Source organism: Poecilia latipinna, unplaced genomic scaffold, assembly GCF_001443285.1.
Source record: "Poecilia latipinna isolate Pla-1442-1.1 unplaced genomic scaffold, P_latipinna-1.0 Scaffold1145, whole genome shotgun sequence".
In the NCBI taxonomy this organism is placed as follows: Eukaryota; Metazoa; Chordata; class Actinopteri; order Cyprinodontiformes; family Poeciliidae; genus Poecilia; species Poecilia latipinna.
The window spans coordinates 130,375-142,054 of NW_015113761.1; the positions used below are offsets into that span (position 1 = coordinate 130,375).

General features: G+C 45.3%; 2 protein-coding genes across 2 annotated transcripts in view; one reads left to right on the forward strand and one right to left on the reverse strand.

The window, feature by feature from the left end:
• prkd4 (protein kinase D4) overlaps positions 1-5,688 on the forward strand; it is a 16,904-nt gene extending 11,216 nt beyond the window's left edge. Inside the window, exons 7-18 of the mRNA XM_015052907.1 lie at positions 185-268; positions 950-1,106; positions 1,542-1,665; positions 1,909-1,986; positions 2,067-2,280; positions 2,362-2,387; positions 3,202-3,274; positions 3,363-3,469; positions 3,547-3,708; positions 3,813-4,179; positions 4,311-4,396; positions 5,184-5,688. Of these exons, the coding sequence (XP_014908393.1) occupies positions 185-268; positions 950-1,106; positions 1,542-1,665; positions 1,909-1,986; positions 2,067-2,280; positions 2,362-2,387; positions 3,202-3,274; positions 3,363-3,469; positions 3,547-3,708; positions 3,813-4,179; positions 4,311-4,396; positions 5,184-5,348 (1,643 nt within the window). The 3' untranslated portion in view covers positions 5,349-5,688. The remainder of the gene's footprint in view (positions 1-184; positions 269-949; positions 1,107-1,541; positions 1,666-1,908; positions 1,987-2,066; positions 2,281-2,361; positions 2,388-3,201; positions 3,275-3,362; positions 3,470-3,546; positions 3,709-3,812; positions 4,180-4,310; positions 4,397-5,183) is intronic.
• A 281-nt stretch (positions 5,689-5,969) lies between these two features.
• Positions 5,970-11,680, reverse strand: part of LOC106959998 (alpha-actinin-3) — a 31,194-nt gene continuing 25,483 nt past the window's right edge. The window contains exons 9-19 of the mRNA XM_015052902.1: positions 11,604-11,676; positions 11,378-11,528; positions 10,821-10,929; positions 10,571-10,711; positions 9,465-9,647; positions 8,868-9,002; positions 8,392-8,571; positions 8,148-8,294; positions 7,992-8,057; positions 7,728-7,886; positions 5,970-6,837 (exon numbers count right to left, since the gene is read on the reverse strand). Coding sequence (XP_014908388.1) covers positions 6,679-6,837; positions 7,728-7,886; positions 7,992-8,057; positions 8,148-8,294; positions 8,392-8,571; positions 8,868-9,002; positions 9,465-9,647; positions 10,571-10,711; positions 10,821-10,929; positions 11,378-11,528; positions 11,604-11,676 — 1,503 coding nt within the window. The 3' untranslated portion in view covers positions 5,970-6,678. The remainder of the gene's footprint in view (positions 6,838-7,727; positions 7,887-7,991; positions 8,058-8,147; positions 8,295-8,391; positions 8,572-8,867; positions 9,003-9,464; positions 9,648-10,570; positions 10,712-10,820; positions 10,930-11,377; positions 11,529-11,603; positions 11,677-11,680) is intronic.

Below are 11,680 nucleotides of genomic sequence, written 5' to 3' on the forward strand. Positions count from 1 at the left end.
GTTAGCTTTAATAAGTATGACTTTGCTGTAGGTGGGGCAGTCGTCCCCTCTTGCCCCCAATTCACTCGAATGCGTGAACGTGTCTTGAATATTAATCAGGAAAACTTGAGAGCGAGCAGCTGAAGTTTTCTGCGTCGTTCCTCTGAGGTTTGAGGCTGCAGCTCCTCTGCCTTTGTCTCGTCAGACTGCAGGTTCAACTGCCACCGGCGCTGCGAGCCTTTGGTCCCCAGAGACTGTCCGGGAGAGAGGAGGGCCGTCAACGGGGACGGTGAGACACACTTCTCACTTTATTCTACTTTATTTTTTACCTCATTCATGTCTGACAGCTCCTTTAAATTAGTCCCTAGCTTAATTCACAGAATAAAAAGACCCATTTATGTATTGAACTGTAAACTAGAGGTGATATCGCACAAAATATCAATAATATCGATACTAAGTCAGTATCGATATTATTGATACTAGCATGATAAGATCAACACATCAGTTTCAGATTCCCTCTTATTTTCATATTGTAGTTTCTCAACTCTAATATAAAAAGGATTGTGCTTTGATTTGCTCTAAAATGATTATTGTTACACATTTTTATTTAGAAAACAATACACACCGATTTGTTTTTATGTAAATATATTATTTTGTTGACACCTATAAGCTTAATTTAAATTTGGTTTTAGCAAAATTTCAAAGAAAATCAATCAAAAAAATGCCTAAAAGTCATAAGTTTGATGATGTATTAAACTTGAATAATATGTATCGGTATAGGTATCGATATTGACGATGCTAAAGTATCCAGTATTGGACACCTCTATTAAAACTGCCCAAAGATCCTTACCCGACTGAATCAACCGCTTATATTTTTGGAAATGTAACTAATATAAAATGAGCTGCAGATCACAAATTTCTCTAGTCTGATCTCAACTGTTAAGTAACAAAGATGGCGTCGCCTTCCCAGACTCCTCGGCGGCCGTCCACAGCTTCCCACAGGACCCAGAGGATGCCGAGTCGGAGCTCGCCAGCACAACACTAGACACCTCAGAGGACGAGACGTCCTCCGACGGCGACTCACTGCCGGAGATGGTCGAGGTGGAGTCGCTGAGAGAGCCAATGAGGTTAGAGAGAGGATGATGTCATCGCTGCTGCTGTGTCCTGATGATGTCGGATATCGCATCGCCCACAAAGCCACACGCATGTAGTCAGTTTCTCTGTGGCACAAGTCTTTATTGGCTTGTTATGTTGGGTGGAAGTATTTTCACCCAAGACAAGACTTTGAATTTTGTTTTCTTTCTCATTCTCTTGTTTTTTTGGGGGGCTTCTACCCTTCCATCCTTTCTTCATTCAACTCTTCCGACTTTAGTTCCTTCCTTCTTTTCCTTTCTCCATGTTTTCTATTCAGAACCAATCCACAGCAGCAATACTTTCCCTAAGTTGATAGTGAATTCACTGGAACTTTTTTTTATATATAAAAAACAAAATGTGGCGCTTGATTGTTTTAGTTTTCATTTTTTGTTTCCTCCTCACCCTCCTGTCCTCCTGTCCTCCTCCAGCCCCTGTTTCAGCAGCAACATCCCCCTGATGAGGCTGGTCCAGTCGGCGCATCACATTAAGAGGAGAGCAGCAGGGGTCCTGAGGGAGGGCTGGCTGCTGCACCACACCAACACAGACACCCTGGTGAGAGACGGCTGCTCAGTAACACAGCCAGCTGATGGCGTCCCTGTTGGGTTGAAAAATGAGGCGTAGACGCAAAAATTAGGTCCCATCCAAGACCCAAAAATGACCCACTGTGCATAGTAGAGCATAAATCTAAATAGATTAAGAATATCCTAGGTTTTGTGTCGACTTTGAGTAAATTCTTTGAATATTCTTGGAAAAGTGAGGGGAAAAAATTTGCCCCTTTTTTTTTCTTCCCCTCAGAGGAAACGTCATTACTGGATCCTGGACTGGAAAACCATTACCTTGTACCAGAATGAGAGCAGCACCAAGTACTACAAGGTAGAATCTGCAACATGACGACGTTTTTCCAAATCTCCTTCAGCGCCTCGGTGGTAACTTTTGGTCCTCCTCTGTTGCAGGAGATCCCTCTGTCAGAGGTGCTGCAGGTGCGAGGCCCCGCCCACCTCGCCATGCCCTCGTTGCCGGGCGCCGACCCGCACTCCTTTGAGCTGGTGACGGCCTCGCTGGTGTTCTGCGTGCAGGCCGGTGAAGACGGCGCGGCGTGGGAGAGCGCTGTCTGTCAGGCTCTGATGCCCGTGCAGAGCAGCAGAGGACCAGGCGAGGAGCAGCAAGGTGAGTCAACGACTGTGTTTTAACTCTGCGTCCTGGAAGACCATGAAGGTACTGACATATTTAATGTGCTTGTGGTTTCAGATAAAGACCAGCACGGAGACGGAGTGGTAAGCATCTGATTTTAATGTTCAACAGGGTGTCCACGCATCCTGAAAAAGGCTTAAACTCATTTTGCTAAAACTAAGGCCTTAAAATGTCTTAAACTCATTCAAGAAAATGTAAGTCGGCCTTAAATACATTAGTTCTGGGTTTAAAAATTTGTTGTGGCAGGGCTATTTAATCTTATATTTTCTATGTATATTTTTCCTGCGGGACTTTTCTATAAGGTTAAAGCTTGAGTTGTGTGGAGACATCTTTCCCCATCCTGTGACTCAAGGCAACATTGGTAACAAGCTGACAATACCTGCAGGATAGCTAGCCAGCTAGTTAGCTAGCAAAAAAGCCTTTAGCAGTTAGCATATGGTTCATTAATAGCTAGCAGGCTCACTTACATTTAGTGTAGCTAGCTAGTAAGCAAACAAACAAGGCATTAGCAGTTAGCATATGGTTCATTAGCACCTAACATGAGCAGCTAGGATATGGTTCATTAGCAGCTAGCATACGGTTCATTAGCAGCTAGCATACGGTTCATTAGCAGCTAGCATATGGTTCATTAGCAGCTAGCATATGTTTCATTAGCAGCTAGCATATGCCACTTCCATTTTGTGAGAAGCCCAAAGTTGCTGCCAAGAGTCACAAAAACACCCCAGCAATTTCATAGTTTTGTTCCCCTGAGTTTCTTTTGTACCTTTGTGATAAAGGTCTTAAATTTTATTGATAATAATCTCTAATGGGTCTTAAAAAGCCTTAAATTTGAGCTGGTGAAACTGTTCATACGAAGAGCTTCTCCTGCTTCAGAGCTCGGCACTGTGTGTGTTTCAGGACATCAGCGCGGTGTATCAGATCTTTACTGATGAAGTTCTGGGTTCAGGACAGTTTGGAGTCGTGTACAAAGGTGAGATCCTGATGGGGTTTTTTCTTACCTGTCTGCAGCAGTAAACCCACGCAGTTCCATTCTCACTAAATGACATCTCCTCCACCAGGTACACACAGGAAGTTGGGCCGATCGGTCGCCATCAAAGTCATCGACAAGACCCGCTTCCCGACCCAACAGGAGAGACAGCTGAGGAACGAAGTGGCCATCCTGCAGGTGTTTGCACTTCTCCAGCCAGTGCTTCACAGCTGGAACGCCTTTTCAGATTGAGTCATGGTTGTGTTGTTGCTCAGAATCTGTCCCACCATGGAGTCGTGGTGCTGGAAGGGATGTTTGAAACGTCCAGACATGTTTTCGTGGTCATGGAGAAGCTCCACGGAGACATGCTGGAGATGATTCTGTCCAGCGAGAAGGGCCGGCTCCCTGAACGCATCACTCGGTTCCTGGTTATACAGGTACAGCCGTGGCATCGCGCCTTCTCTCTTTGCTATATCTTTTCTTCATGTGTGTATTTGAGTAAACGATGATTCGATGATCGGCGTTGCTCCTGCTGTGACAGATCCTCGAGGCGCTGCGGTACCTCCACCTGAAACACGTCGCCCACTGCGACCTGAAGCCAGAGAACGTGCTGCTGGTCTCCGCCGACCCCTTCCCCCAGGTGAAGCTGTGCGACTTCGGCTTCGCGCGCATCATCGGCGAGAAGTCGTTCCGCCGCTCGGTGGTGGGCACTCCGGCCTACCTGGCCCCCGAGGTGATCAGCAGCAGCGGCTACAACCGCTCCCTGGACATGTGGTCCGTGGGCGTCATCATGTACGTGAGCCTCAGCGGGACGTTCCCCTTCAACGAGGACGAGGACATCCGCCAGCAGATCACCAACGCCTCCTTCATGTACCCCCGCCAGCCCTGGGCCACCATCTCGCTGGAAGGTCTGGGGTTTTTGGAAACTTTGTAACACGTTTGCCGATGTTTTTGCTAAACTTGTGTTCGGGTTTAGTCAGAGCGGGTTGTGTTGTCAAGAGTCAAACCACACCGACTCCACCTGTCGCTTCCTCTGCAGCTGTGAGCCTCATCAACAACCTGCTGCAGGTGGCTGTGAGACGCAGGTACACCGTGGGAAAAGCCCTGGGGCATTCCTGGCTGCAGGTATTTCAAGTTAACAGATCAACACAGAGTAATGTGTAACCCTGAAGTAGGAGGATGATGATGTATAGTTTTATTTTGACAAATAATAACAGTGTTATTATATTCTGAATCAAATTAGAAACTGGCATTTCTGTCAATTTGCAACACGGTTCAAGTCCACTCAATTTTCATCTCTTCCTAAGGGATCTGGCTACACTTGATGTTCCATTCATAACTTAAAAATGCACTTCTGTTTCTTCTTTTAAAGATGATAAATGCTGTTTTTTTTGTTTTGTTTTGTTTGTAGCACCAACTACCCAACGACTAGTGGAGCATCTTCAGATCCAGCCCATAAACATCCAATCTATAAATGCTTATGATCATACTTACTTTATTTTATTTTGCTTGGCCTAGACTCTGTATGTTTAGGTACTAAAACTAAATTTTTTCTCTGGTGTAGGTTTGAGGAACTTGTCTGAATGTCCATAGTTTTTCTGGACCCCCGCCCCGCCCCCCACCCCCACCCATGCTGTTTATTTATTTTTAATTATCCAGATAAGTTGATTGAGAACAAATTCTCATTTTCAACTACAACCTGTTCAGAAAACATTAAACTATTAAAACGTCTGTTCTCTCCATTGAGGAACTCTGGCGCCCCCCGGTGTACCTCACACTTTCTCTCTCTGGCTGCTAATTCAGTAACTACTGGAGCTTTTTTATGGGCATAAGAGTAAATGCAATAAAATACAAGCTGAATCTCATGTCTGGTTGCGTAATGTGGTTTTCATCTCGCTGTGTTAATGTGCAGAACTTCCAGCTGTGGTGCGACCTGAGGCAGTTCGAGCTGAGGATGGGCTGCAGGTATCTGACGCACGAGGGAGACGAGGAGCACTGGAGCCGCTTCGCTCTAGAAAGAGGCCTGATGTTTCCCTCCCATCTCTGCTGGGACTCCAGCAGCGAAATGGACATGTGAATTAAAAAAAAACTAGCACAGCGTGAGCTGTTTTTGTATCGTTTAGACTTTTTATTATTATTTTATATGGACAAATGAGAGACTGTGGGAAGTGCTGGTCATTTTAACTAACCCATGGACTATTATAATTTTTAGATGAGTTGAAGAGTCTGAAATCGTGGAAGAAAAACACACAAACTGCTGTTTAATAATATAATTATCCATTTTTATTCCAGCTTTGTTTTTAAATGTAGCTGTTTGAATGTGTGTTGTTTTTTTAAGCATCTGTAATGATGGACAGAAATAACTGAGAATGAGGGGAGGAGACGAGATAAAAACACCTTGAACATGCACAGAGGAGTCGACTTGCACTGATTATTAGTATCGTTATGGCCGATGTTTGGTTGTGGAAATGGGACCAAACCCTCAGTTTCCTCCTCAGCGACGGGCCTGCTGTGGTCCCACATGCAGCATCCATCCTTACTGTTTGCAACTTTCCTGACTCTCTCCCTGCTGACATCGCTCCGCCTTCCTCCGACAGGAAGAGCGGAGCCGTGCCAGTCGTTCTGCTCCTTTAGTTTCCTGCGTCGTCTTTCTGTTTTTCCTCTCCTAAACCGCCATCGAGCCACGGCCGTCCTTGTGCTCCCTTCCTCTGCTTAGGTGCTCTCATTCATCCTTCATAAGTTCCTGAGTTTCTTAAGATCTCCAGGTTAAAGTCAATCTCTGCCAACGTTCAGGCTTCACAGTCGTTACTTCACATTGACACGTTTTTAGTCCCTGACTGCTGACAGACTCCCTGCAGGCGCTCGTTTGGGTTTCGACGTGATATAAGGAAGAGTCGACGACTCGAAATGCGGCGTTTTTCTAAACTTTTTAAAACGAAGCATGCGTCTGCACAAATGCACAACCAACCAAGCCAACGGACCAACCAGCTTTTTTATCACATTTTCTTCTTTAATTACCCTTCTACAAAAAGAATAATAAGATAGGGAGGAGGGAGAGCGGGAGGCTTTGCTCAAAAAATAACCCTCTCGTTAGCTCCTCCGTTAAGGCCGGTATAATCTACGTATGGCGCTTTTATACGTTATACCTGGCTCTCTCTGCTTAAAACTCAAACCTGACACAGTTTAAGATTTGAGCAAAGTCTCCTGCTCTCCTCCTCTCTAAGCAGTGTTCCTGGGATGGAGGGGGATCATTGGGGAAAAGTTCAGATTTGACGGGGGGGTGGATAAAATGAGGAGGACAAAGCATTTAGAGGGACAGTGGAAGGGTTTATAATCGCTTTCTCCAAACAGGAGAAATAGAAGCTGGGGGGGAGGAGGAGGAGAACACGAGGCGGGAGCAGCTGGGTTTATAAGTCGCTCTCTCCGTAGAGGGCGCTGGAGAAGGAGATGTAGTCCAGGGCGCCAGGGGCAGCGTCGGCTCCGATGTATCTGGTCATGCGGCTGATGCAGTACTCTGCCTGCTCGGGCGGTAGCTCCCTGCGCAGCTCGTCCACTGTGATGTAGTTCTGCAGCGTGGAGAGGGAGGCAACGCGTGACTCAGAAAGGCAAGAAGAAACCGTCGCCTCAGTCAGAGGGCACAACTTATTACACTTAGAAAAATTTAAATTGTGATTTTAGGCTCTTAATTCGTCTAAAATGACTTAAGCTGGTCAAGAACGAGAATATTTGTTCCCGTGGGTAAACAAAGACCCATCGAAAACCACAAAGACCTTGTTCACACATAGCCGGTTGTTTATGAGAACGAATACCTCCGACTCATCATTTATTAAATTTTATATATATATATATATATATATACATATATAGACACATGATCAGTTTCAGAGTTTTAAGCGTGCCAAACCTCTAGGGGGCAGTGTAGCGCAATGCTAAACCCCATGTCAGCAAATCAGAATGCTTCAAAACAATCACAACTTCCTGTAAGGAGTTGAACTTAATTTGTGTGGAAAGATATATATAGGTTTTAAATAGTGTTTTTGTATGTAAAGTTATTAAATTTATCGTGTAGACTCTGTATGTTTGGGTTTATTTATTTATTAAATTTAAATATTCCCATGTACACATACACAGTTTTTAGAAATATTGAACACCGTTTTCAAATTCAAAAATACTTTTTAAATCCCAAAGGGAAATTAAATTACATTTTTGTTTGGATGAAAGGCCAAAACACATAAAAATGTTTTCACTTTCCCAGATATTAAGCCATTTTTAATCCTGCATTTACTGGATTTAAACACAAACTCGTGTAGGACTTTGTAAGACCACTAGATGGCGGCATTTCCCCATCTCTAGTAAAGGGAGCGACTCTCCAGTTCCTCAGTGAACTGTTGTATTCATACAGTAACCTCATTGAGCCTGTCCTGCAGGAGGGCGCCACCGGTCCCGTGTCTTTTACCTTGTCTGAAGCCAGGATCTTGAAGGAAGCCATGACCTGTTCTGCGGTGTCGGTCTCTGCGGTCTCGCGGGTCATGAAGTCGATGAAGGCCTGGAAGGTCACTACGCCGGTGTTGTTCGGGTCCACCAGCGTCATGATGCGGGCAAATTCAACCTCACCCTGTCGGTGAAAACATGGAGGACTTCAACGACGAGCTTTAGCATCTGAGTGAACAAGCGTAGAAGGCCTGAAAGGTCCGTCTGTGGTTGAACTGGTTGCACTGACCAGATCGTAACCCATGGAGATGAGGCAAGCACGGAAGTCGTCTGGGTCCATCATGCCGTTTCTCTTCTGCAGACAAAGATCAGAACCGTTGGGTCAACTCAACAGCACTCAAAGTTGAGACGGAGAGGAGGATGCTCCCAGACTGGGCCGCCTCACCCTGTCGAAGTGGTTGAAGGAGGCCCTGAACTCGTTGAGCTGCTCCTGGCTGATGCCCTTGGCGTCGCGGGTCAGGATCTGGTTCTCCACCTCGTTGATGGTTCTGGCGATGGTGGTGAGCAGCTGCTCCCAGCCCACACGGACGTGCTATGATGGAGAGAAGAGGAGAGAACGTTGGCATGGCAGACGTAAAGCCCAGATGGAGAGAGGGCGGCGGATGAAGTTGAGACTGTGGTCGTCGGACCTCCATGGTGTAGTTGGTGTGCTTGTTGTCGAAGATGAGCGACTCCTGGCTGAGCTGGTGGTCTCCCTCCAGCTTGTCGATGTTGGACTTGTAGTTGATGATGTTCTGTTCGTACTGCTTCAGGCTGTTCATCTGTTCCTCCAGGGAGCCTGCGATGTCCACAGACACGTGGCTGATCTCCTGTCGGGGTGGAGAACGGTGACAACAACATCCAACGACCAAAGAAATGTTTGGATGAGTCAAGGAAGTGAAGAACGCTGTTACCTACTGTGTTTGCATCATGATAATGAGGCATTTCATCCAATCTATTGCACATGTGACAGTGGAGAAAATCCCTAAAACCTTAAATTTCACCTTTGATCTACAGGTGGATGATTGAAATTTGAACATAAAAATCAACCCAAACTGGTTTTCTCCATCAAGACATTTTTTCCCAGATTGGACTGACTGCACTGTACAGTTTATTTTTGCTGTACCTCCATCTTGGTTTGAATCCAGGGTCCAATGATGTTGGCCTGGGCAGCAAACTGGCGCCTCAGCCTCTCGTTGCCCTGCTGTCTTGCCACTTCCTCCTGCAGCATTTGGTCTCTGAGGGGTACAAGGTGCTTCACCTGCACAATAACATCCAGTTTTAGGGCGTGACGTCATTTTCACCAATAATCACATGTCTAAATGTGGAATCAATTGACTGATTATGAAATAAACTCTTATTTATTTAAAGGAATTGAGCATGTTTTCTCATTTCTTGTCGTAGACGGTCTACAGCGCGTTTCCCTCCACCAGATCTGACAGATTGTCCCGTGTGGTTCTTCTCATTTCCCCTGACAGTTTTACATGCTCTAGCGTTTTGTATCAGTCCAATCTAAACTTACAGCTACTATTTCTGACCCCCTCGCTTGGTATGTACCACTTATTTTTAGCTGGATGACCAAATGCAGCGCACGGAGATGCAACATCGGTTCACGTTTCCTGTTTGCACAGGAATGCGACTTAAAGCGGTTATCCTCCACGTTAATCGTCCATTCTTTACCGAGTGAGACTCTGGTTCTGGGGAAACGTCTGCTTTGACTCACAGTTTCCCACTTGGTGTTGATGTCCTGCTGGCTCAGGTTGGTGTATGGGTTGATTCCGGACAGCTTGATGCCGTAGGTCTGGGCGATCTTCAGGATCTCGTTGTGGATGCCGACGGTGGCCATGCGCTCCTTGTCGGCCTCGGGCAGAGTGGCTTTGAACTGGTCGTGAGCAGTGATCAGACTCTGGAGAGCAGGAAGACAAAGGCTAATGTTTACACAAATATTCTCTAAAAATCAATATTTCTCATTTAGAGAAATTACATTGTCATTTTTTAATCTGATTTTTAGTGAAATGCACAGCCTTGAAAATCTTACATCATCATCCAGTCGTTAGTTTTATAGAAAATGGATGCAAAGAAGCCAGCTAGCTAACTAGAAAGGATATATTAGCAGCTAGTTAGCACTAGCCTCAACCGCTTCGAGTCACAGAAGGGAATGAAGATGTGTTGCTGCATCTTGTTCAAGTTTATTTTTTAAAATGGGACAATATGTATTATTATTGAGCATTTACATGTAAATACATTAGATTGTAGCTAGGTGGCTAATTTTCCGTCACTAGTCCCATTGGCTATATTAGTGCACAATAACAAATACACACGTTTGCTTGACAGAAAAGTCCTGCAATAGAAATAAACTGTGTAAAATAAATGATATTAAATAGTCACAACAAAATATGAGAGCTGTGATTAATTAACATATTTAACTTACATTTTGTGGAAATTAATTTAAGACATTTTATTTTATATACGCAACAACTAAGCTCAGCTGCAACAAGCCTGGTTTGTTCTTAAAAGGACTTGAATTTTAAGACATTAAGACATAAAAACATGAATTTAAGACGTTTTAAGATTGTTCTAGTAACAGGTGATTTTGTTTGAGGTGACAAAGCTGAATACAAAAGCAAGTTTTTCATTTGTAAAAAAAAAAAAATAAAACCAATTTTCCGTTCACTTCCACTGCTTTATGCTGATCACTTAAAATCTCTTTCAAATATATTAATGTTTGTATTTCCAACTTGACACCATTTGGAAAAGTCCAGTTGGACGTCAAAACCTTTGCACAGCGACGTCTCGGATGAAAAAAGGGAACGGAGAACAAGCGAGCACCTGGATCTCCTCGATGCTGTGGACGATGAACATGTCCTGCAGGTCCTCCATGGCTCCGTCCATCCAGTTGTTGAAGGGAGCTGCCCTCTTGGCAAACTCCAGGTACAGCTGGTCGATGGTCTCCCACAGCTTCTCCACACGCTGCACTCACACAAACGCAACAGTTTTCAAATAAAGACACCCAACATATGAAGGCAACTTTGCAGCCTGAGTTGATCTCTATGTGTTAAGGATTTTGTTTTTTATTTACCTCCAGAGCGTCCCTCCTCTTCTGGGTCAGGGTCCCCAGGTTGTCCCACTGGTCACAGATCCCCTGGCAGCGGGCGTTCACCGTAGCAGCATCATGGTAGTCCAGCTCACTGAATGAGATCGCATCAGTAAGTTTAGTGTGACTCGTGCCTTAAAATGTAAATCTAGCATCATGCTCTGCAGTTCTACAGCTTCTTGAAAATAAGTGGATCTGATCTTATTTGGCTCTTCTTGACCTGACACACATGGTTCTGAAGCTTTGAAAGCCAAACCGTGACTTTTTTTTTTTTTTTAAGCCTATAGTCATCCGCCATGTTGTTGAACATCTCAAACGCCGTCTATAAGCTCAGAGATTGTTTCAGGAACACGAGGGAAAATTCAGTTGTGAGAAGCAGCAAAACACTCAGAGGTTTCTCTGGACAGCAAATCTGCACTTTCCACTTGTCTTATGCACACTTTGATTGCTCTCTCAATCCTTCCCAACACTTCTGTCCCTCCTACGGGCCGATGCTGCTGATGTCAGCAGCAGAATCCTGTTGGGACGTTGCGGCGTCTTACTTCAGCTCCTGGGCGATGGCGGCGATCTGCTCCACTCTGTCCTGGTGAGCGGCCAGGTCGCTCTCAAAGGCCTCGTGCTTCCTCATCAAGGCTCTGATCTCCATCAGAGAAGCCGACTCGTAGTCCTTCTGAGACAGGAGCTCCTCCTTACCTGAAACGCAGTTAGCAAAGTCATCAACACCGGCAGGCAGGGGGAGTCGGCGTGGGTTTCCGTTGTCATTCCTACCTGCAGTCCAGGCTTCATGCATGCCACACTTCTGCTTGAACTTCTCGGCCAGGTGGTCCAGTCTCTCCAGACGGCGG